The following is a 26305-nucleotide window of genomic DNA, read 5'->3' as shown; positions in this document are numbered from 1 at the left end:
CTGATTTGTATATAATCAATAAGATGGTTAACTATTTCTCATGTCAAATGAATCGCGCAATAACGTCTTCTCAAATACTTGAATTACAGTAGTCGACAAATTGTACTGAGATCTTGAAGTGTCTCTTGCCAATTCAACGAATTCACACCACACTTCATCCGAAAATGATGCGGAACACCTAAAATGGCATGGTTAAATAAGGTCATGTGTATAGTATGTAGTGAATTACTGCTTTAGTTTCGAGGCTCTGCATCAGTATGAAATTGTTATTTTTGTATTTTTTTGTATTTACTTTATATTGCAATCCGTTGTAAGAAAAAAAAAACTCATTTCCTTTTGAGACTGCCAAAATAAGAATAAAATAAGGACCAAACAATTACCGAAAGAATCTGGCAGTGCGTTTGGAAAACTAGGATTGATATCACGAACTGTTAAAAAAGTGAGTATCTGATTAAAGCTGTGGTCTTCAATCAAATTTACTTGCTGTAGATGTTATTAGAATCATATTATAAAATGTAATAGGGTTCGGCACATATTGTGCACTCCTGCTGCCCAACAACGCATTGGCAACTGAAATGGTTTAAAGATTTGAAAAATGACACCAACCAAATTTATGTGCATTTTTGGATATTATAATTTCATGCAAACACTTCCTCTTTCTACCGTCTATGCTTCCATCGTCGGATATGAGGAGCGGCACTCCTGATGGGATATCATTTGTGATATCAGTGTCGACCGCAAAGAAATAGATTGCAATAAGATGACGATGATTAATCATCTTCTAAAACTGCAACCAACAGCTTGTCTTGTCAATTTATCTGCGATCACACATTAATCCTCCTCTGACATCCCCGATAACATGAAACATACTTATGTAAACATCTATGTACACACACACACACACACACACACACACACACACATATATATATATATACATATATATATATATATATATATATATATATATATATATATGTAATTACATACACATATACATAATGTATATGCATAAACATGATACATGTGTATCTGTGTATGTAACAAAGCAAGATTCCTTTAATAGTGACCTAAGTGGTGTACGCTGCTATTAATTGGCATTTGTTATATGTTGAATACCACTTCAACACTGATCATATCAATCTCAATAGTTTCAGTTCGGGGCAAAACTTTATAAAATTATAAAGTAGTTTCTGCGACGAATCGAAACAGAGGATGTCACTTAACGTCTACTCAGCGAAACGCCAACACAAGCAAACGAACATGCAAGGGCTCCATTAAGTGGTGTTCATGTATGTTCATATTAATTATAGCAAATACATCACGTTTAATGATTTTGTAAAGAAATAACATACATTGATAGTGGCGAGTAAAAAAAAAATATGCAAGTACCACCAAATTCAAATAAAGCTTTCAGTTGAAGCAGATTTGACTTTAATCAAAACGTCAAGGAGCCTTAATAGCACTTGGATGCATCATTAAACATTGATATAGCTTAGATCAAACATACTGCAATGGAGTAGTAAGGGCTTCCTATAAATGTATCTTTTCTAGCTACTGACTATATGACAAAGGGTAAAGTTCCTCCAAACGAAGAAAAAACTACGCACAATCATCTATCGTCTATCTATGCAATGTTTGTCACTTAAATTTGTCATAATTATAAATCTCCATCCAGATACATTAATTTTCAGGTAGAAACCTTTTTAAACAAACATCCATAGTCAATTTATCTTCTGCATATTTGTAGAGGCGCTCTTCTTAGTATAAAGTTTTGCGCATGAGCTAATGTGATTAGCGTCTTAGCTTCATAATTAATATCAGTTTCACCGTCGAAAGAAGAAAGCCCTCTCGCTCCTTCTCATGCCGCAGGTGGCTATTTGCCTTAACCGAGCATTTATGAAAGTTTGCTCTGTACAGTTTACACTATAATTACAAGTTGGGATTACAATAAGACACATTCTACAACTCTCACTTCCCTACGAGCCTAACCGTTGTACCAGCGAAAAGAATATGATACAAGCACCTGAAGCATGCTGAGATGCATGAGATATCCTACATTTTTTATCCTTAGAGCTACATGAAACAATTCTTATGACACAAGTGTACATGAAATGTCCAGAAATGTGCATTATTTTATGTTATGTAAATATACTTATCCACAAAGTACATAATCGCTGGAACCCGGCTGTATAGCTTAAGACAGTGTAAGATTAGAACTACAAAGACAAAGAGAAATATAGGACAAACACAACATCGAATCCTGTATACATACATAAGTCTGTTTCATATCATACACTATGTACAAGTTTTTCAATCAAATATCTGTTTTGTTCAAACAGTCTCGACTGATATAGCTTTGCCCGGCCAAGCCTCTTAAAGTATGGAAATCCACATGATGGGTCATAACATATCCATGTTAACATACCCATGTTAACATTCATAAACTTGTTGCATCTTATAACTATATGCAAAATGAGTAAAATACTTCTAAAATCTAGTCTACAATGGTTGCATCTTCCGAGGTATTTGAGAACTAAAATACCTAACTTGACACAAAGATGTATTGTGGTTGCATTAAACCTTCAAGTTTCTTAATGTTTACTGGATTTTAATATCAAAAATATTTGATTGGCCCCAATGGGTACTTTGCAATTTCAGAGGGTTTGCACCAGTAAATCTGCATGCCTGATAGCTTTCACAAACATTTCCTCCAACAGGAATTTCTGGCGTTCTTGAAAGTCTGTGTCTCAACTAAACGATACAGGGGCGCAGATAAATTGCGATTAACTTTTGGACTCAAATCTTTTCTATTTTAGCATACGGTAGTGTGCGTTGCGCTATAGAAAAAAAAAATCGAATTCATACAGAATGTGAAACAATAGCCACAGGAATAAAATTCAAGCAACAAAAAGGTACAGTTATTAAATTTCCGTATTTTTAAGAACCTGCACTTCTTCATTATGAAGAATATCATTGTGCTCCGACTGAAAAAGTGTTGCGGCGTTTATTCCAAATAGTAGGGGCCGTGAAACTGTTTTTTTGCGTGCGGGAGTGGGGTAGGGGCGTTTTACCTCAGTCTCTTGATGGTGGGGCGGAATTCAAGCCCGGAAAATCATTGGGTTCAGTGAGCTTGTAACTTGTAAGATTCTTCTTCTTCTTTTTTTTTTTTTTTTTTTTTTTTGGATAAACCAAACGTACGTGTACGGGGGGGGGGGGGGGTTGCAGCCCATCGGCCCGGGTATATTCACATGAGCACCAAATCGTGACAAACTACAACTTCTACGTCGTTCAGTTTCTTATGGGAAGTTTTTTTTTTTTGTTTTGTTTTTCATGTTTCCATCTCTATAAGTTGTGTAAGCATGCATCATATACGCAGGAATTATGCCTGCAGAGAAGGCGTTTTAACGTTCAGCATGTTCACAACGTCAGAGTCCGTGATTGGAATGTGAAGCGAGCTCTGCCCTATCGGGCCCGAGCTGACGGCGTCACCTGCAGTTAGCGTTCCGCACACGGCAGCTTCAACAATGTCGGTATGCGGAGTTGACGCGATGGGTGACAGGGTGGCGGTTTTGCTGATGGGGGTTGGTAATGACGTGATAGGCAGCTTGGGTTTGGTGTCGGTGAGAGCTTGAGAGTTGCCGGAGTGCGAAATGCTATGAATGTGGTGATGCTGGTTGTGGGTGTGTTGTTGTTGTTGATGGTTGTGGTTGTAATCCTTCTGCTGCTGGGAGGTTCTCTCCTCCGATTGTTGCCGATGCTGTTGTGTTTGTTGCTGCTGTGGCTGCGACTGGCTATCTTGTAGTTTCATTTTCTTTGTCATCTTTCTTTCTTTGGCGCGACGATTTTGAAACCAGATTTTCACCTGAGATAGGGAAGTAACAGTGAAATCGTCATTGTGTTTGCATTGCACTGGTGCAATGGGAGCATAAGAAAAAATATATATCCAATTTGAAATGAATATAACTTGTACTGTTTACACAAGAAATGAGGAACATACACTTTTCCATTTCTATTCCATTAATCATTATATACTTTAAGATGATCAAAATGTTTTTCCAGAGGAATGATAGACATGAAATTCTGACAAAACAGTTAATAAATGAACTTTATGAGAGACTATTACCTATGCAGATACTAAATATACTCTTATTCAAGAAAAAATGCTTGGTTTTCTCTCCATTCCATGAGAATAAAGAAAAAAGCTTTATCTAGATATGGACAATTTATAAATCCATATGCTGATTTAGACCGGGGGCCCAGAAGATTTATTCAGCTGAAAAGGGTCACACTTTTTAATAGTCTCATCATATAGGGATGTGTCCAAGGGTCAATAAAATGCATTGCTGGCAAGTCACATCCTGTACCGTAAGCCTAGGGACCACAAAAAGGGACCCCGAAAAGTGGATTTATTCAGCCGAAGGGGGTCACGGACAAAAGTTGGTGGATGTTGTTCCTTTGGGTGTACTTATCATGAAAACAGCAATGCCAGCTATTTTATCCTGTACGGGGCCCCAGACAGTAGCCCCAAAGGGCCCCAGAAATATGGTGTTATTCAGCTGAAAAGGGTCACGGCTAATTTCTTTTGCAATGATAGTAGTTCCCATCAGAGATATCCAAAACACCAATGCCAGCTATTTTATCCTGTACGGGGCCCTAGACAGTAGCCCCAAAGGGCTCCACCCCCCATAGGCCTACGTACAAACACACACAAACATTGATTTTATTCAGTTGAAAAGAGTCACGGCTAATTTCTTTTGCAATTGAAGTAGTTCCCATCAGAGATATTCAAAACACCAATACCAGCTATTTTATCCTGTACGGGGCCCCAGACAGTAGCCCCAAAGTGCCCCACCCCCCATAGGCCTACGTACAAACACACACAAACATTGATTTTATTCAGTTGAAAAGAGTCACGGCTAATTTCTTTTGCAATTGAAGTAGTTCCCATCAGAGATATTCAAAACACCAATACCAGCTATTTTATCCTGTACGGGGCCCCAGACAGTAGCCCCAAAGTGCCCCACCCCCATAGGCCATACGTACAAACACACACAAACACTGATTTCATTCGTGCAGCTGAGAAGAGTCACGGCTAATTTCATTTGCAATGGAAGGAGTACCCATCAGAGATATCAAAAACACCAAAGTCAGCTATGTTATCCAGTACGGGGCCCCGGACAGTAGCCCCAAAGGAGCTCCCCCCCCCCCCCCGACACACACACCCACACTAGTTTCATTCAGCTGAAAAGAGTCACGGCTAATTTCTTTTGCAATGGAAGTAGTACCCATCAGAGATATCCAAAATACCAAAGCCACCTATTTTATCCTGCACGGGGCCCCAGTCAGTAGCCCCAAATTGCTCCCTCCCCCCCCCCCCCCCCCACACACACACACATTGATTTTGTTCAGCTGAAAGGGTCATGGCTACTTTCTTTTGCAATTGGTAGTAGGCATACTCATCAGAGATATCCAAAACACTAAAGCCAGTTATTTTATCCTGTACGGGGTCCCAGACAGTAGCCCCAAAGTGCACCCCCAACACACACACACACACACACACACACACACACACACACACACACACGCACACACACACACACATTAGTTTCATTCAGCCAAAATGGGTCAAGGCTAATTTCTTTTGCAATGGAAGTATACCCATCAGAGATATCCAAAGCACCAAAGCCAGTTATTTTATCCTGAACGGGGCCCCAGACAGTAGCCCCAAAGTGCCCCCCTCTCTCCACACACACACACACACACACACACACACACACACACACACACACTAGTTTCATTCAGCTGAAAAGGGTCACGGCTAATTTCTTTTGCAATGGAAGTGGTACCCATCAGAGATATCCAAAATACCAAAGCCAGTTATTTTATCCTGTATGGGGCCCCGCACAGTATAGCCCCAAACACGGGTAATTTCTTTTGCACTGGAAGAAGTACCTATCAGAGATATTCAACACACCAAGGCTAGTTATTTCATCCTGCACAGAGCCCTAGACAGTAGCTCCACAGTGTCCCATCCATTATACATGTACTGTGAATCAGCTGAAAATGGTCTTACAAATTCTTTTGTAACGTTAATATCAGGGCCTACTGAACAGAGATATCACAAACACTAAAGCAAGTCATCTTATCCTGAATACGGGGTCCCATAGGTTACAGTAGCAAAACACTCAAGAAATTTGCAAAGGAAGCATACTTCTGTATAGTGCACAACCAAGATGACCATATTACGAAAACCAGTCATTTCATCTTGTACTGGGCCCAGGTTACAGTAGCTATAAAGTGCCCCTCCCCCACATAATTATTATGACATCATTCCTTAGCTGAAAAGAGTCATAGTTGTTTTTCTTTTACAATCGAAGTAGGCCTTAGTTTACATCATAGATACCCAAAACATCAAAGCCAGTTAGGTTTTCCCAGCCAATTTCGCACTTTTGTTGGTTCATTAATTTTGATAGAAGGTTCGAATTCGTAAAATGGGTATTCAAATTGGCTGGTACCCTACGTTCATTCAAATTCGCCTTGACTTGCCGAAAAGTGTATTTCAGTCATTAAATTTCGCGAAAGACAGTCAAATTCCAAACGTGTTCATTCAAATTCAAATCATGCTATTTCTTTGTTTCAGATCTTTTTAACATGTCTTTCTATGTGTGTTTTCGTTTCATCTATAAATTACTGTTATAAAGCAGTAAAAGTGTCATATTTCTTATCTAGTATAACTGGATTTGGTTGTTCTGTAACCAGACTGGTAACGCTCCTTCTCTTTCATATACATGTCATTATAGGCCTATACGTGTACCAGTAATGCAGCTTAACTTCATTTTTTATAGTCATGACAGCACAATATATACAGACGTATATCTCTAGAAGACATAGAAAGAATTATAAAAAAAAAAACAAACAACAAACATTTGAGGATCATAACCATGACTTCTTGTTACTGGCCGACCGCTCGTAATAAAGCGCTCGTAACGGCCAGATAATTTGTGGCTTCTTACTTCTTTGGATTCAAAAAGCACGTTAAAAAATGGTGTCAAAGTCTCTTAAACGAATACGAAAACATGAAATGCTATGATGCTTACAAAACAATAACTACGACGAAAGAAAATAAGGAAAGAGGCCAAGCATGAACATATCTGTTTAATTGACTGCAGAACATGTTAAATTAGATGGCCAGAAATCAATTTGAATGAACGAGCGCAGCATGTAATCACGTGACTATATCATTATGAATTTATGAATGAACGGATAGTGGAATGGTACTTGTCTTATGTATGGATTTTAGTTGAAAAAGTGTTATTTAGAATAAGGTTAGAGGTAATGTGAATGTTTCAAAATAAATTTGAACGAAGAGATTAATATGACATTGAACTACCATGTCATCTAGGCGAAATTTTTGCTAAATTTAATTCAACATTAAAGAATTCGATTAAAAGAGGTGCGATATTGGCCCGGATACAGGGCCCTTGACAGGTATAGCCCCAAGGTATTCCCACCCCATATGAATTAATTGTTTTTAGGTGAAAACAGTCATGTGTGCCTATTTTCCTTTGCAGTGGAATTAACAGCTGAGATACGTAAAACACAAACCCATCCAGTTAAGGGGCCCCAAGCCAGTAGCTGGAAAGTGCTCCCGTATTATTTTGTCCTAAGTGAAAAGAATCATTGCTATAATTTCTTTTGCAATGGAAGTAGTACTCAAGGAGGTATCAAAAACACCGAAACCAGTTATATAGCTGTACGGGGCCCCACGGAGTGTTCCTAAAGTGTCCCCACATGTAATTCCACTATCAAGATCTGCATCCCGATCTATTCAATCTGTCAGATCGGGAGAGAGCGGCAAAAGTGTACGGGGACCGGGAGCATCGTAGCAGCAGCGTTTGGGTGATGGGGTTGGATCTGGCAATTTTACAGATCGGGAAGAAATTTTGAACTGGTTCAAAATTTCTTCCTCATCTCCCCATCAAGATTGACCTATTTTGAATCGTAGCTCAAACGGGGAGAGAGCAGTGACAGTGTAAATACCGCGGGATGGGCGTAACAATTCCAGGTTTTTCTGACCGTAGTAACAGCGGCACAAGAACGGGAAATATAGTCTAAACTAGACACCGACGACATGGTCCCGCTGCTACGCCGCTTTCTTGATCAAAGCACGACCTTCCCGCTTTAACGACGCTCTCATAGTTCTCTACTCTCGTATAAAATCAAGGCCTGTTCCTACGACGCTTCATTCCTGCTTCGATAACGCTGTTGGCCGCTTTAGCTTCGCTGTTCCTACGCTTTCCCGGACTCAATTATGCACGTCTTCCGCTCTCGCCGCTCTAAAATCGAACGTATGGCCGATACGCTGGAAAATGTTTGCCAGAACAGCAAAACTGATGATGACGAGGAGGACGCGTTGTCGTTGTCGCGAAAATGAAGACGAAGGAGCGCATATCTAAGAAGAAGAGATGCACACAACAAAGAGAATAAAGCAAAACACTTTGGAGCTACTGTACGGGACCCCGTGCAGGATAAGATATCTGACTTTGGTATTTTGATATCCGATGGATACTACTTCCATTGCAAAAGAAATTAGCCGTGACCCTTTTCGGCTGAATGAAACCAATATATATGTGTGTGTGTGTGTGTGTGTGTGTGTGTGTGTGTGTGTGTGTGTGTGTGTAGGGGGCACTTTGGGGCTACTGTCTGGGGCCCCGTACAGGATGAAATAACTGGCTTTAGTGCTTTGGATATTATTCTCTGATGAGTACTACTTCCGATTGCAAAGAAAGTAGCCGTGACCCTTTTCAGCTGAATAAAATCAATGTGTGTGTGTGTGGGAGGGGGGGGGAGGGGAGGGGGAGGGGGTAAGGGGGCAATTTGGGGCTACTATCTGGGGCTACTGTCTGGGGCCCCATGCAGGATAAAATAACTGGCTTTGGTATTTTGGATTTCTCTGATGGGTACTAATTCCATTGCAAAAGAAATTAGCCGTGACCCTTTTTCAGGTGAATGAAACTATTGTGTGAGTATGTGTGTTGGGGGGGGGGGGCACTTTGGGGCTACTGTCTAGGGCCCCGTACAGGACAAAATAACTGGCTTTGGTGTTTTGTATGTCTCTGATGGGTACTACTTCCATTGCAAATGATATTAGCCGTTACTCTTATCAGCTGAATAAAGTCAATGTGTGTGTGTGTTTGTACGTAGGGCTTATAGGGGGTGGGGCACTTTGGGGCAACTGTCTGGGGCCCCGTGCAGGATAAAATAGCTGGCTTTGGTGTTTTGGATATCTCTGATTGGTATTCCTTCCATTGCAAAAGAAATTAGCCCTGACTCTTTTTAATTGAATAAAATCAATGTTTGTGTGTGTTTATACGTAGGCCTATGGGGGGTGGGGCCCTTTGGGGCTACTGTCTAGGGCCCCGTACAGGATAAAATAGCTGGCATTGGTGTTTTGGATATCTCTGATGGGAACTACTTCCATTGCAAAAGAAATTAGCCGTGACCCTTTTCAGCTGAATAACACCATATTTCCGGGGCCCTTTGGGGCTACTGTCTGGGGCCCCGTACAGGATAAAATAGCTGGCATTGCTGTTTTCATGATAAGTACACCCAAAGGAACAATATCCACCAACTTTTGTCCGTGACCCCCTTCGGCTGAATAAATCCATTTTTCGGGGTCCCTTTTTGTGGTCCCTAGGCTTACGGTACAGGATGTGACTTGCCAGCAATTCATTTTATTGACCCTTGGCCACATCCTTACATGATGAGACCATCAAAAAGTGTGACCCTTTTCAGCTGAATAAATGCTCTGGGCCCCCGGTCTAATTACATATTACATTTGACATGAAAATATTATGATTGCAACTGCTGCACTTAGAAAGATCATAACTATTATATTTGTTGATACTCTCATAACTTCATCATGGTTTTTTTTAAGACTGTGGTGTTGTTTGTGTATAACCTCAGTGAAGATTAATGAAGAATAATTGAAGGTGAAGTTATATCTTGAAATCGTATTTGCAACTTGATTACAAGAAAAGGATAGTGTGCATGCATCATTATGTATTGCCATTTTCTTGGGGTTTTTTACGACCTATCGGATTTGATAGCGACATCTTGATTTCTTTCTCGTAAGTAAGCTATTCATTGCACATTAAGGGATAACGATATCAAAAGAGAAATATAAAAAAAAATCCATCACTCATTAACTTGGAACGAGTACTCATGAATTTTTATACAAACACTAATGGTGCAAATCACGTTTAAAACAACAGTACATCTTCATAATAACATTGGCTTCCGTTTGTTGGGGTTCGCTTTTTCCCCTTTTTAAAGCCCTCTTCGCGCAGGTAGTCTTTGTTTGAACGATTTTTTTAAGTCAAGCTATATGCCTACTGCAGATGATTTTCCCATCTTAATGTTTAAATATTGTCCGTCAAGTTCTTGTCATTAGTTCTGTCAAAGTATCCACATAAATATTAAGTTCTCACCTGTCGTTCAGAGAGGCCCAATGCCAAGGCAAGTTCACTCTTTCGTCTGATCGTGATATAGCGGCTGTAATGGAACTCCTTCTCCAACTCCAATCGCTGGTGGTCAGTGTACACGACCCGGTACTTATCCTTGGTCCGAGTTTTGCCTGCTTGGAAACATGGTCAGAAAATGCCGAAATGTCACCTCTTTGTTTGAATTTTAAGAAAACAAAAACTAGCAAATCTGGAACATTGTCTGGTCTTAAACACGTGAAAGGGGAAATCCATTCCAAATATAGATAAATCTGATAATAAAGAGTAAAATATCACGAGTTCAACGGTAAAATTGTGATCGAAATCGGGTGAAAAATAAGGAAATTATGACATTTTGAATTTTGCTATTTTTTCAGGAAACAGTTCTTGAACGGTCAGTCATGAATATGCAAATGGCAATGTGAGCATATTATCCCCTCACTTGCCATATATTTTATACATAAAATTGTGAAATTTCTAGTTTTTCATTCAAACGCAATTATGCCCGAGACTCAAATCCTGGTATATCTAACTGATCACTATTCTGCAACTATTCAACCAGGAATAACATCATCCTTCAGACTTAAATGACAGAAACATTGAATTTTTGTCATTTTTTGTACACGATTAATGGAAAATTGTAAGGTTATGACATGGTTAGCTCACTCATTTCCATATTCATATCCACTGTACAAGAACTGTTTTGCAGAAATTAGCAAAACTTCAAAATGTCATAACTTCCTTATTTTTCATCCGATTTCAGTCATTTTTTTTTTTTTGGTTGTATGCTCCAGACATGTCGGCACGAGTTCATAAAAGTAGTTGACAAAAATACCACGGTTTACGCTTTAGTTTAAGTATTAGCAATAGGGCGTTCCTTTTGCATGCGCGTGTCAGCGAGCGTTCACTAGGAGGTTTGCTTGCCGACGCGAAGTGTCATGAGCATAAAGGCCGTTGACTAGACTCTTCTGGTCATTGTGGTTGCCTTTTGATAAATCGCAGAAACTACCTTTCATATTTTGTAATTTTTATAGGGGGAATCCACGTTAAAATGACAGAGGTGAAGGTGTCAAAGATATAAAGAATTATAAAGAAATATCAGAGGTAAGAAGTCATGTTCTAAATAATGTCATACTTAGTTTATTATAGTCCTTTGTATTTTACCTCTGTAATTTAACAAAATTGCATTTGTTTTCTTAAGTGCCCTCTGCCAATTTTAACTCTGACATGTTAAAGTAAACCATTACATGTATAGTGGCTATATCATCTTCTTCTAATGAAAGCAAAATTTAGATGGAAACTTTTTCTTTGAGCAAGAGAGTGTAAATGCGAGTAGATAGTTGGGAGTTTGTTTTTTGTTTTAATTGGTAAGATTTTGCAGGTTTGTGTGTCAAGTGTGTGTGTTTTGGTAATATTCACACCATTTGAATATCAAGCCAATTTTGTATAACAATAACGCCGACAGGGCAATGTGCAGTTAATGTCTCTGATGATATATTATTACTGGAGAAGTTCAAAAGACGTCATCATGAAATAGCCAAATCACACACACAGCTACTGCACGCACACACAAATTGAATATGAATTTGTTGAACAGAAAACGTGACATCCATGATAGGCCTTAACTATGCCGATGAAGATTCTTTCTTGAATGGTTGGTAGCACGCCAGCAGGATGGACTTCTTGTGAAATGATTTACAGATGATCGGACAGTTTCGATTACATCTTTATTTGATGTCTCCATTGTTCCATCCCAGAAATGCTACAGTGACTTATACCTGAAATACTTCCATTTCTAACAGCTTGTTAAACGCCTTCGTATGTGAGTAAGTATGTGGGAGAGCTAGGGACGGCTTGGAAACTCGAGGAAGTGTTCAATGTCACATGAAATTCCCCACAATATCGATGTTTAAATTTGACATTATAAGAGGAGTTGTCCCAAACCGTATGTGATGTGGTCTTTATTGAAAGCAAAAAGATTACCAAATTTTATCAGTGAATGACTGAGGAAAATCGGACAACTAATGAAATAGAATTGATCATCAAAGTTATGATTATAAGTCCATTTTCCGACCTCTCAATATGAGATTTTGAAAAATACAAAATGTTTTGTCACAATAGTGTAACGATATCCAGAAAATATACAAAGACTCTAAAAGAGTTCCATTTAGTTTTTTTGAAAACACAAACTGAAATACGATAAGACTAATATTTTCCATGCCGTCAGAAGGAGCTATACGTCAAGTGCTCGGCTGCTGTACTTTAACTTTGAAACTTTGTCAAATTATAGTATGACTATATATAACTGTTGAGTGTTTCCCAAAGTTTCAAAGATTTATTTCATTAATCTTTTTGCATTCGCTGAATTCAAGTTAATGTTTGAGAATGCTTCCCGTTTACGGTGCTTACAAAAAGTTTTTACTCTCTGATTATGAAACCAACTATTCTCAGCATTAAATCATCTCCAATTTATTTGGTAAATATTTTTGAAATAGTGAAGTAAGTGAATTTTTGACGTTTACATTAAGAACAAGATTTTAAAAATCGTAAGGCATCTTTACTTTGACCGAGGAACAGTGAAAATTAACAGAACCTCCAATGACAAACAAAATGTCGAGCATATCTTTATCATAAATCTAGTTTACAACGCATTTACGACATTATCGATAATTTCTGTCTCTTGCTGACTATGAACTCATAACTATTATGATTTCAATAATCGAGACGTCTTGCTTATATGATAGTGGACTCCAGTGTTATGTCACGTTACTTCATGTCAAATAGAGACTTAAGCTAGCAACAATGCGTCGATTGCAGACCGGCCATCGTAATACATGTAATTATTTTGTAAATGCAAGCTAGACAACAGCGGCTTCAATGTTTCATAAAAACTTGATTTCCATTTTGAAAGGAAAAGGTACAATGGAGAGGAATTTATTATTGAAACGACGACAGCAACGGATGGTCAACAAAATAAATGCTGACGAATATCAGTTCAATGAAAGCTGATTAAGTTTAGAATTGAATATTTTGCTGATTTACACACAACGGATGGTGTAATAATTTCCGAAAAAAAAAACAACTTCTTGCCTATTTTGTCCGAAGCACAGTGAGATAGCAACATAAGAAAAGAACCAGAAGAGAACGAATTTTATGATTACCTTCAATTAAGTTATGAATCTCCAAACTACTCTTAGAAATTTAAATTAAAAATTAAAAAAAAAAGAATTGGTGAAATTTCTTTTTTGACACAACAATAGACAGACGTCTATCATGGGGTCAACACGTTAAAAAAAAAATGTGTCTTCTTCAATGGCTTAAGAAATTGGAATATTTTACAAATTAACACATTTCCTCCGAGGGCATTCTGTAATAACGATATGCAATGCATTCATTTTACGATTAATCAATTGTAAAAATTATTTTAGAATTGTACTGGGACTATAGACTAGATCATATATTCTTATCACAAAAATAAATGGTTTATAATTTGCACAATATCGTAATAATACCATTATCTGTTACACACGGATCTTTCATTAAGTCATTTGAAGATCTTTACAGTATATGAGATATTTTACAATTTAATCGCTATATTCGTGTTTAGATATCATAATGAAATTCTTCCCTCATCATTTCTTTTTCACACAATAGCAACCTGAATTTATACATCGCCACCAATAGCATGAATAAGGTATAGATATCTGTTTGTACGAAATCATGTTAGACATACATCATTCCCTATTATGAGTGACGACTTTAAAGTCAGGATATAATGCGATTAATGTTTCAGTCAAAATGAGCTCAGAGAAATTTATGTTCCTTCTAGACAATCGAATAACTAATTTATTATTTTCTTGACACTTTCCAAAACACCCACGCGACAGCAACATCATTATCTAAACGAATCGGACTTCTCGTAAGCTATTCATAACTATAATATGCTCGTACATTTTAGGGTAAGGAATTCTTCGTCAGCTTTATTAAAACGCTTAAAACAAACTAGTCAATACATGTACCATTGAAAATATATCAAATCACACAGTGGCTCATGTAGATATGGTAAAATCAATTTCATTGCAGAAGTACAGTTCTTCAACGAACGAGAAAGAGGAAATGATATGTCACCGAATTATCTGAAAGTAGCTCATTAGACAGTTGTTCTTAGGACATATTCGTTGGGATAACGCTTGGTCGATATGGGAATTGGTACAGGGTACCTTTCGAAGCGTCACCCGAAATGGTGGCAGAACATTCAATGGGGGCTGCGCCTGAAACATCCATTATGAACTGTCACATATTTGGGGGCATGGTTAATGTGATACTGTAACTCGCGCAACTTATGATCTTTTTTTTTTTTCTAAAATATTATCAACATGTCACATAAATTAATTTTGTCCCGATTTTGTCATTCTCTGTCAGAAAACAGGATATACTGTTTTAAAGAAAAAAAGGTGTTGGATATCCCAGAAAAAAAAAATATATGGATATGAATTTTCCTGGCCAGTAGGCTCTACTGTAGATGTGCAAACAAAGAAAAAAAAATGCCAAGTGCTGAGAACGGGTGCGCGTCACGAGCTCGACACCCGCGAGTCATATAACCGAAGATTTATACAGCTCACGAGCTTGACACTAAGCGAACAAGGCCCACTAGCTAGACACTAGGCCAATGAGGCCCGTGAGATCGACACTATACAGGCTATCAAGACCCACAAGCTCGACGAAAGACAAACAAGGCCCATGAGCTCCACAGTACATCGCGGGGCTTAATGTACGTAGTGTCGAGCTCGTGGATTTTTTTTCTTGCTGTCGAATTCGTGGGCCATACTGGAGTAGTGTCGAGCTCAGAGGCCCTGTTTACCTAGTTCTACATAGTTTTTAGATGCTGGGCCTGTTTAACTTGTTGGTGTCGAGCTTATGGGCTGTATGACTCGTGGATGCATGATTGATGGACCCTTTTTCAATTTCTAGCTCGTGGGCCTGATTTAGTTGATGTCGAGCTCATAGGCCGCTCGTGGGATGACCCCGTTGAGAACAACGCCGGCGAATCACTGCACGCAAAAAGATGTTGACCGAAGATTCGTAATATACAAATATTACGTATTCAATGTATACATCATCTTAGGTGTTTGTATTTCTCCCTCTTGCGAAATGCTGTCTTCTTGGGTTTTCTGAGAGAAGCAGTGCAGTAATGATTGCACTTGATGTATATCAATGCTTTCCAGAATCTCGCATGGAATTTAAAGAAATAAAAGGGGTTAAGAACCTCAAATTTCTACCTGAAATGCATCACGTTCCTTAATGAAAGATGGCTATGCCGTACGTATACCAAAAGGACACCTTAGTGCATAACTGGCAGTTTGACGATCATAAGTATATCATATTGTTAATATTGGCGCATTAATCTCACGGATGTTATTTGTATTGTATGTTCTTAAAATTGTGATTTGTAATTTTCGATGTATACCTGCAATTATCTAAAGGGATAATTGACCTGGTTATGTATAAGCATTTTCTTGAATAAAGAACTGATTCAATCAAACCTCTATATTTGCCAAGATATAAACTGACTTATTGCATTAATCATATTTTGAAAAAGAAAAAAAAAATCCGTGAGGGTTAATTCAGCTTTAAAGCACTACCACATGCTTGTCACATGACAACGTGGATTAATGATTAATCTTCAAAGGTGCATGGTAAATGTTCTTTGCGACGTCTAGGGGCGACTTTTCTCGCAAAACAGAAGTTACGCTAGTTATCCGAGACGTGAAATGCTACGTGGCTTTATAATTTAGAAGAAAAAAAAAACGCCACAACGATATTTAGATAGTGTACTAGCAAAAAAAAGGGAAATCAAGGGAAATGGATAGAGAGAAAAAAAAAATCGTTGATTGGGTGATAAGTCGCGTGGATTGTATGAACATACGGGTACGTATGCGGGCGAGAAAAAAAAAACAGAAGAAGAAGAAACATCCTGGTAGGCCCAGTTCTTTGCACAGTTTAGCAGACTTCCTTGTTGAGCATAAGCGACTGGCTTGATTTGAATTGGGAGTGGACGAGTGATGCTGAAAATGAAAACTGTAATTTTTGTTCCAAGGTGCTCAACAAGAAGTTAATTCATGGTCTTACGCCTTGCCCCCTTTCAATGGTTTAGTTTTATGGCACCCCGCTCTTGCGTATCGGGCAAAGAAGGGCCAAGATTTATTGGCCTCTCGTCAATACTGGCTTAATGTTTAACCAAGTTGGGGATTATAAATCATCGAAGTTCATGCCTGTGTCAGCGAAAGAAGAGGGCCTATAGTTACATGAAGACGTGTTGCAGTCACGCTGATTAACCAGAAATCATATTTGTTAGTCCCAAGCACGGGCATTTCTGCAGGAGACTTTTGTTGGCAGACGTCGACTGAGCTTATGCCATTATCCATGATTTGTGCACAAAGAGGGCCATATGAACATTTCGTATCATTCATTTTGAAGGTACTAATGGCTGATTATATTTAATTCATCCTTATACACTAAAACGACATCACCATTGTTTTGCTCTGTGCAAAATTGTCTCAACGTTTTCCAGGGGAATGCTACAAACTTATCATTTTACTCGAGACTTTAGCCGAGAGTACATATAAAATATTGAGTGTCATTTATTTTGCTCTACCACAACAACTGCTACGAACAATAAGGAGGAGAGACAGGAGCAACGGTTAGGATCACCAAGAAGAAAATAAATGCTTTTAATCCACCCTTTTAAATCACAACCAGAAATTTTCCTCGTAAAAGTGCGTATTTTCCTGTTCTAACATAAGTGAAAGAGCTTTGTCTATATTCTAATTTTCCATAAATGATATCACTAAGAATTGCAAATTCGTTTCTTTACATCTTACTCTCATTACAGTTTCGATTTCCTCTGCTTCAAAATTCAAAGGCATCGAAATTCGCAACATCTTTTATTAACCCCATAGAAGCTCATGCAAACTCACATTGTTGTCAGTATCAATAATATTAATGAAAATAAATGCAGTAAACGAAACATTAAAAATCATCAAATACCTCTATCCAGGTGCTAATTCCTGCATGAGTATTTCACACTGTTTTTTACACCTGTTTGTCATATTTGCTAAAATTTTATCTAAATGAAGGTAAGATAACATGTTATTACCGAATAAAGGCAGCTGACATCACATTCATTCTTTTATGTTTAATTTCAGTCGCTAAGCTGTTACACCAATTTTTGAAGTTCGCAATCCAAAAGTGCATTCTTTAAAACAAGAAAACTCTATATCAGTCTATCAAAGTTATCGAATCCTTCTAGGGATGAGATTGGACAACTTACAGTCATGGTCAAACTTGAGTCCACGAAGTCCTGGGGTGGTAAAGACGGGGACCGACAAACAGATAGGAACAGATAACAGAAAGGCGAAGAGAATGCCAATTATTTGGCGTCCTCAAACAGACATGTTTAATGATTTGACCGTTAACCACGCTAACGAGATTTTCATGTTACTTCTTGTTTGCACGAGGATTTTCATCGACACCGCTGACAATCTAACTGTTTTTTGCGGCGATAAGTAAAAGAAATCAGTCGGCGCATTTTTCTTGTCCACCGCGCAATGGTGATATTATGAAGGGCTCGACATTAGCGGCGGCTAGGTGGCCCGGGGCCACTAAAAATGTCGGGCCACTGAATTTCCAAAAAGGTTATCTTTTGGTGGCCGGATAGGGTTACTACGATTCAACATGTCTTGTTTAATTCTTTCCCATAATATCGGGATGATAAGTAATTATGTTTGGTTTTTTTTTTTCGTTTTTTTTCGGGCCACCAAACTTTGAAATTTAAAGATATAATGACACATTTATACATCTATATGTCTTCTTGTTTCTCTCATGTCAGTATCTCATCTTTCTCTACTTTCTCATTTTCTTTCATTTTATTGAATTACTTTTTTAGCATTAAACATTTTGGGCGACTTATCCTAAATACGGGAACCCTTTACTTTATTCTTTTCTATTTTTTTTTTCTCTCAAAGAAAGGGCTAATTTCAGACAGAGAACTTAGACCACAAATGAATGCAAGTTGACCAAAGAGATTTCGTTAAGAATTCGCGATGACTTTAAATGACAGAAAATCATTATGATTATAAAGTTCATTTTCATTTTGGCTATATAGTAAAATCTAAGGGAATAATCACTGATGGTAGGGTTGTCATTGAAATCGGATGTAAAATAAGCTTTAGGGTTTGAAAGCTCAGAAAACAGTAATATTGGTATAGCTGCTGCATGTGAAATATAATGTCGTCGTCTCACAAGTCTGACCTCAACACTGGTCTCAACACTGACCTGCCTATACACATTCCATTACGAGTTTCTTTCCTGAAAATGAAATTGTATTTAAAAAAAAAAAAAAAAAAAAGCTTGTATACGTCGCTTAAACGTATTCTTGCCTTGTATCTCTTCTATTATGTACAGCAAACACGACTGTCAGGCGGGGAGGGCGTGGTAGTTGATAATGAAATACATAGCAAAAGCAGGGTTTTTTTTTTTTCTACCGTTTTGCGTATAAGTGGTACAGTTGTAATTTGAGTCATCATCCCTTTAGCGCGCACGAGTGATTTCGACACAATAGCCGGGTTCACACGTACAAATTAGCGGGATGACGATCGCGATGCAAATCTCGAGATTTGTATCCCGCTAATTGATGTACGTGTGAACCCGGCTAATATCACTCTTCTGTGAACAATTTGAAATTCCACGTCAGAGATATGTTACATTTTGTCATGCTTGACGAGACCTTTACCACTTTTATTTTCAGTTTGTCACAAATAAGTTTACTTTAATTCTTATCTGCTACAACAGTTGTCTAGGGCAAGTTTTGGAATGTACTTAAACAAATTTGCCGGCAACAGGGTTTGGTGTAGCTATGTTCCCAACTTTAACAGCACTTGACACTACCTTTACCTTTATTTACCTTTATTTCTTATTTCTCTATTTCTCTATTTATTTATTATTTTTCATTTACAACATAAAAATTTATGTTTCCAAGCTACACAATCTAATGAATATCTTACTTGAAATTGCTCTGCGTTAAAACGCTATGAAACGTTTAACTGGTTTAACAATCTGTGTACACCATGATGCTTGATTGACCCAAAGGGTAATTTCAGGGATGACGTTAGCTGATTAACCTGGCATTCAAATTTTCACGACTCAGCAGCATTAGCTTCAATTTCGATGGGATTTGAACCAAAATTATTTTCACTGTCTCTGACTCTTGAAATATGTCCTCTTTCCTTGCAGATAAGGTTTACCTCACCATATAGATATAATACATTTTTTGTACCCTATAATCTTATATAAGCCTATTAAGTAGTTAGTCATACCGTTGTATTACTAGTATTCAGAAGGAACAATAGGACTACTTGATAGGAACGTATAGTTGACAAACAGGACGAAATCATGCATCAGCATCTGCAGAAGCAGAATCAGATATCAAGAACTGAAACTTGAACAAGAATGCATTTACAAGGCCAAACTTCAATGGAATGATAATATTGTTATAAGCTTCCATGGACTATTATGATGCTTGATATATTGAGACGTTAATTTTAGATTATACAGGATGCTATCCATTTTTCAATATGTAATTTTAAATTAATATAAGTTTGCCATCAGACATTAATATCATTATCCATTTCCCCTCGTTGGCTGTTTTGACAAGACTATTAGTAATTAAAGGGATGGTATAGTATTGGTGGAGAGATGAAGATTGGGCTTTTAACTTTTTGCGAGATACCAATAAACCACTTATGAAATAATACAGAACATACCATTCTAAGAGGAATTCAAAGTTTATTAGATTCAAATCGGTTTTGGAACATCCAAAAACAAAGTAGAACAAAGCGATCCGGATAAAAGGTGGGTTCCACCTTTTATTAGGATTGCTCTGTTTTGGATATCATCTCAGCCATTTCAAAATCAATTTTCATCAAATGAACTTTTAATCCCTCTTGGAATCACTTACTCTTTCATATTTCATTTTTTTTTTTAATGTTACACACATGAAGTTAGGTCTCAACCAAAACTATACTTCCCTTTAAGATTCGACGTATATTGCAAGCCCGGAGGTTAACAAATGTGAAAATAAATACACACATGACACTGAGGTGTAATAAAGCACAGTTATAGTCATTGACTCCCAAACATTATTCTTTGAAATTGTCTTCAGTCAATCGAAGGATGCTGACACAAAACAAATTAAACGATACTTGTAATCTCAAGTCCCATTGTAACATCATATAGTAGCAATTGGGAATTACAGCAAATAGGTCGAATTGCCAATTGTTATATCATAAAACTCTTTTCAGGTGTAGTTACGTTGAAGGGTCTCGTACATACTGACTATTAGCGAGCTTACATGGAAATTGCTTTACAACCGCTCTCCTGTGGATTTATAATGTCTAAATAGCGTTCTGAGAGTTCTCGCCATGACGTCTCATAAAGTGTACAACCACAAGAAAAAAAAAAAAAACCTGCCTCAATACGCACAAGATATATGGTTGTATGTCAAGTGCTGATGCACATTTTTTTTTAAGAAATCATATCGAATAAAGTCAATCTTCAATGTATAAATATACAAACTACGCAATTACTTTTGGTTTCATCAGTTTGTGCACACCATATAAGTGTGGCAGTATTCCATAATGAAGGAAGTTAAGCTATAGTTAGTTTGCGGTGCCCTCCACCAAGATAATATAATCGTTGTACTTTTTGTAACATATACTATAGGGCAAAAAAAAGGATAAAAAAGCTCGATCCTTCTAACATCGTGGTTAATTTTGCTCTTTTCCTTTCTGAATATTGTGACTTAAAAAAAAGAAAGAAAGAATAGAGATCAGTTTCTCTCCCCTCCTCCCCCCCCCCCCCCCCCCTTTCAGTGTCTCGGTAAAAGTTTGCGAAAAAGATATCTTAAGATCAGTGATGATTGCTGCGGAGTAAAGGGGAGCACGGAAAGAAGAATACTGTTTTCAGTGTAAACGGCTTTCACAATCACTTTGATTAACCATGGAACATTTTGCTCTGTAGTTGCGGGGGGGGGGGGGGGGGGAGAGGGTGGAGGGGCAAAAACACAAAAAATATGACACCTGTGTAAATATTTATGTGAAACCACGCTCCGTCTTATCACCTGAAACATAGATTGATCGCTTTTCTCATAAAACACTGTAAAAGACGAAATTAACAAAATCAACGAAAGTAAAAGGTATCCATTGTAAAAAGGTTAGAATTTTATCGAAAACAGCCGCTGTCTCTTATCGATTTCTAACGTTGAACCAACTCCTGTTAATCGCGTTATCTGCGCACTCTTAGTCAGTCTGTCGATCGTCTCTTTTATTTTGAATATTTTTCGCCGGTTATGGTTTAATACACTTATATCTGCCTTCCCCCTTTAAATATGCATCCTAAATACCATTAAAACTCACTCTTTTGATCATGTGGGACTACTACGGAAGAAAAGTTGAACTATTTAATACAGTGCTATCAGTTTGCTCAAGCTTTGTTCACAAAGCTGTAAAGTGGAAGCAGCTTTCATTTTGTTTTGTTTTTTCAAATGTCCTTAATTCCTTTTGGTTTTTCCTCCCTGTTTTATTCCCTTCTTGAATGTTTACTTTGGATATAGTATTATCATCTCACGATAACGTCCTATAGAGTTGCTTTTGCAATAGTAAATGTTCGAAGATGATTCACGTTGCGCATTTACTTCTCCCTACAACTTTGATATGCAGTTCCTTAACTTCAAAAAAGGAATAATACTCTAAGCAGCAGTAGTGTTTATTAAGTCTCTCAAAGAAATTAAACTACAATATGGCACTGACGATTAGTCAAAAAATAAAGAAGAAAAGGAACAATCCACGAATGTTTTCTAGTAAGTGAATGATGACAAAGAAAGAATTATGTTGAAAGAACAAAGGCTAGAGGCGGAAGGAGAAGTAAAAGAGTATCAGATCGTGAGATCAAAATATTGTTCATTATCATCAAGCACATCAGAAGCTTTTGCAGCGCAGAAAAATATATGTCTATAGGTTTTGCGCTTTATAAATTGATATATTATTATTATTATTATTATTATCATTATTATTATTATTATTATTATTATTATTATTATCAAAATGTTGTGGTCTCTATATAAAGTAATCTACAACTACATTGATTGAGTTATTTCTCTGTAATGTGATCCACTGTAACTATATACTGCAATCTGTAAAGCACTTGCGTAAGTGACACAGGAAAGTCTTGGAACATGGTTTCGGAATAAAACCAATCGTTCATATTTTATTGCAATTATCTATTTCATTCACTGATGATGGATGTTTGGCAAAAGCGTTAAAAAATGTCAGTATCAAAAGTATCGAATACAAATGTGGTGAGAGCTTATTCATCATATCTTGTTAATGATATTCGACATCGAGAAACGTCTTGTCTCTTCTTCCAAAGTATCAAGTGACGAAATTTATCGATGGTATATCGATATCTTCTTTGAAGCGAATGTACAATAGCGCAGTCATCGCATAATCTATGTGAATACAGTTATGCGCGTCATTCTCTGACGAAAAGAAAGTTTTCTTTGTTTTCTCCTTCATCAAAAAGTATTAATGCATATGTATTTACTCCTATATCAACACACTGTGATTATATTTACATTTGTCTTTTTTTAACTGACCTCGAAAAACGTGGAAGATATCTTGCCTCTATTTCTTGTGCATTTAGGATACAGAAAACGTAGTTTGAAGGTTTGTTCCTTTTCATCGTTGTAAGCTATCACCTTTGATCGAGTTGGGTGGCTGGCATGATAGCTTTATGTTATTATAAATGGGATTTTAGATCTTCACTTGAATGTTTGCTAAGCGTTCGATAGAATTCGGCTGTAAATGCTAACTCCAAGAAAAGACATTTTAAAAGGTGAAGAAGTATAAGTAATAGCTTTCTTCAGCACGTAAAGACCATCACGTAGAATAATTGAGACTGAATGTAAAGTAGCTCTGAAGTAATAAAACGTGTATTAGTCAAAATACCTAGTGGAAATTGTACAATAAAAGAGCCTTTCAGCGCACAGTATGGATTATAAAACTGTTATTGGCAGCCATATATCCGTTGCTTTTATGGGAGCGCCAAGAATGGCGAGTGTGTGTGTGTGTGACACAGAGATGCCAGCGGCGCGAACCCCGTCAACAAAACTGGTATCAACCGCTCTCATCTTCTCAGTTTATAGAACGGCGATCAAAATGGGCATCGCATCCAATTCATTTCAATGTTTTGATTCTTCGTTAGTGTATTTAACTCATCAAATAAGCAAAAATTGAATTTCACATGTGGACTATCAACTGGAAGGAAGAAAATGATTGCTGTGCCTCAAAATGAGTAACGTGTTACGCTACGTCACGCCGGACCCGGATGAAATCATTTGATAGCAAGATGAAAATGACAATGGGATTTATTCACCTTACATTTACCATAAAAGGTAAGGCAATCTTTTCGAGTGCAGTTATTTCTTTTGCCATGACAGCTAAATGTAATTTTTTGTGTAATTGTAACTAACTCTTCTGCATTGCTTGTTTGTTTTGTTTATAAGATTAAGTTACCGTAGTTATTATTCTTTCCCCATATTATGTGTTCATCGTCGATGTTAATGACCTGAGAATCAATTTAATTTTCAGTCCAATTAATTTGTATCTTTGGAAAAACATTTTATGAAATGAGAAATTGACTTTTTGGAAAATAATATTTAATCATACTTGCAGGTTTCATCTGCACACTTAAATAGAAAATCTTGAGGAAAACTTTAAAAAGTCATCTCTAGAGTGTTAGATTTCTTGCTTGGGTGATCGTTTCGTGTTGATTCCAGGCCTATATATTTGTATTTACGTGCTCGGTGTATATTATGTAAGAATACATATCAATCTATCTAGAATTTGAATGCAATGCACCCTAAGTATTTTTGTCCTTTAATATAAGAGTTTCTTTTCAAAAGTGGATTTCTCTTTAAAAAAAAATCAGCATGATATGCTACATTTGTTCTGGTGAATTTTGTGTACACTTTTGCAAAATAATAATAATACTAATTTTGTTTTTCATGTTAATTCCTCAACTGGTGCGTTTGTCGTTGTCACTGCCATGCGTCACTCGAACCTTTCCCAGTCTGCTCACAATCATATTCGTTTGCCTTAGATTTATATGTAGGCCAATAATCTCTGCTTGTAGAAATAATAGCTTTGGTATCTATATATGTCGATAAAGAAAATGAAATCACGAAAATGTGAAAAAAATCCATTAATATTTGTTCCCCATCAAGTCATTTAAAGTAAATTAAAACAAAGGAAGAACTTACTCAGAAAGTTGTTTGTTTGTTTTTAAATTGCGTTTGTTCTCAAGAAGGTACAATACATTGTAACTATGATTATCTCTCCCCGTATTATGTAAACTTTCCACACACAAAAAAAAAACTATTTTTTTTTGAGACGAGATATAAATATCTCCGAAAAAAAGTGCACTCAGAATTCAAGTCGGAAATTTTCTTGATATTACCTAGTCTTTCGTTCGTTTAGCAAAATTGTACATAATCATGCATAGATATCACATGTGATATAAATTTGTTATCCTCAATAGTGTTCATACATCTTGAGAACATCTCTTACTAACCTTGCAATGTGGACAAGAAATGGGAACGTTATGATTACCTCATTTATCTCGTAGAAATTTAGAAGTAGCTAGCTTTGTGTGAACATCTTTTCCGTGATATTTTATGTTTTATTCCAGTAGCGTAAAAACAATCTTTTTTTAGAGTCGATTGAAATCAAGAACGCCTAAGTGGATGACCTTTTGTGTAAGAACTGCATGTGAACCGTGATCTATTTTGTAAGATGTTCGTGAGTCTGCATCAAGAATAAACAGAATTACCTGTTTGTGGATTGAAGCGATATGTCGAACTTTTCATCCAGTCATACGTTCTCAAAGGCCGATGAAGAGCTTGGGCAACAGACTGGATGCCGCCTGAACTGGTATATGTTTGTGATTGACCGGACCCGTTCGAGAAATCATCTACATTTCCGGAATATACAGAAGTTGGTCCTCCCGATACGCTTGTCGAGTTCGTTGACGGATGATGGAAGTACGGCCAATCTCCAGACGTCGTCGTGCCGACTGAGGTTGCCGAGATTGCCCCGGGCAGACTAGTGCTCCAGCCCGTTCCCGAATTGTGCTGGAGTTGAGACGAGGCGGTCGCCGCCTGGCCGCTCTCCCCTCCAGTCACCCCATGGAAAGGCAGGGGCTGCCAGTACTCGGCCGAGGAAAATTGATGATGCGGAGCGGGATGATGGCCCTGCTGCGGGAAGGTTCCCGGGGCGGTTGGGTGGAGGTACATACTCTCCGCCTGCTGCGGGTGCAGATACTCGAGCGTCATCATAAAATATGGTTTTATAGTTCTGCAACGAGGCAACCGATATTATATGACCCCTCAACCAATAGGCGTGTTGATACCGGCAGAGTTCTACCAACGATTACAGATTTTATGCCCAAACTACTATGAAAACAAAACCCGCCCTTTTCGTAAACTTCGTACTCGAAAGTTCATGCACGACTGATTTTTTATATAATGTCTATGATGAACTAGCCCGGGAATTTGAAATCGTTGAAAGAAAGGTGACTATAACTTGTCCAATGCTGCGATTACCGCAAACGACGAGTGAAATATTCGATGACGTGTTTACCTTTGTCAAACTTTTCCATCCAATATGCAACTCTCATATCGCTTGCAA

General features: G+C 37.6%; 1 protein-coding gene across 1 annotated transcript; it reads right to left on the bottom strand.

The window, feature by feature from the left end:
- Positions 1 to 3382: 3382 nt before the first annotated feature.
- On the bottom strand, positions 3383 to 25953 carry LOC140235315 (uncharacterized). Its single transcript, XM_072315339.1, has 3 exons — positions 25449 to 25953; positions 10494 to 10639; positions 3383 to 3865 (listed from the first exon to the last, which is right to left on the bottom strand). Exons 1-3 carry the CDS (start codon positions 25951 to 25953, stop codon positions 3383 to 3385), a joined length of 1134 nt encoding a protein of 377 aa, XP_072171440.1.
- Between the last annotated feature and the right edge of the window lie 352 nt (positions 25954 to 26305).

This window comes from Diadema setosum, chromosome 11, assembly GCF_964275005.1.
Source record: "Diadema setosum chromosome 11, eeDiaSeto1, whole genome shotgun sequence".
Taxonomy (NCBI): Eukaryota; Metazoa; Echinodermata; class Echinoidea; order Diadematoida; family Diadematidae; genus Diadema; species Diadema setosum.
The sequence above is the reverse complement of the archived record's forward strand: the minus strand, read 5'-3'. Positions and strand labels throughout refer to the sequence as shown.

What these genes read in the sequence shown, in the direction of transcription:
- LOC140235315 (XM_072315339.1), bottom strand. Translation starts at nt 25,953, where the DNA reads ATGATGACGCTCGAGTATCTGCACCCGCAGCAGGCGGAGAGTATGTAC. An exon ending in TCGCTTCAATCCACAAACAG is followed by an intron (nt 10,640 to 25,448) that starts GTAATTCTGTTT and finishes GTTTCCAAGCAG; the next exon opens with GCAAAACTCGGACCAAGGAT. An exon ending in TGGGCCTCTCTGAACGACAG is followed by an intron (nt 3,866 to 10,493) that starts GTGAGAACTTAA and finishes TCCCTATCTCAG; the next exon opens with GTGAAAATCTGGTTTCAAAA.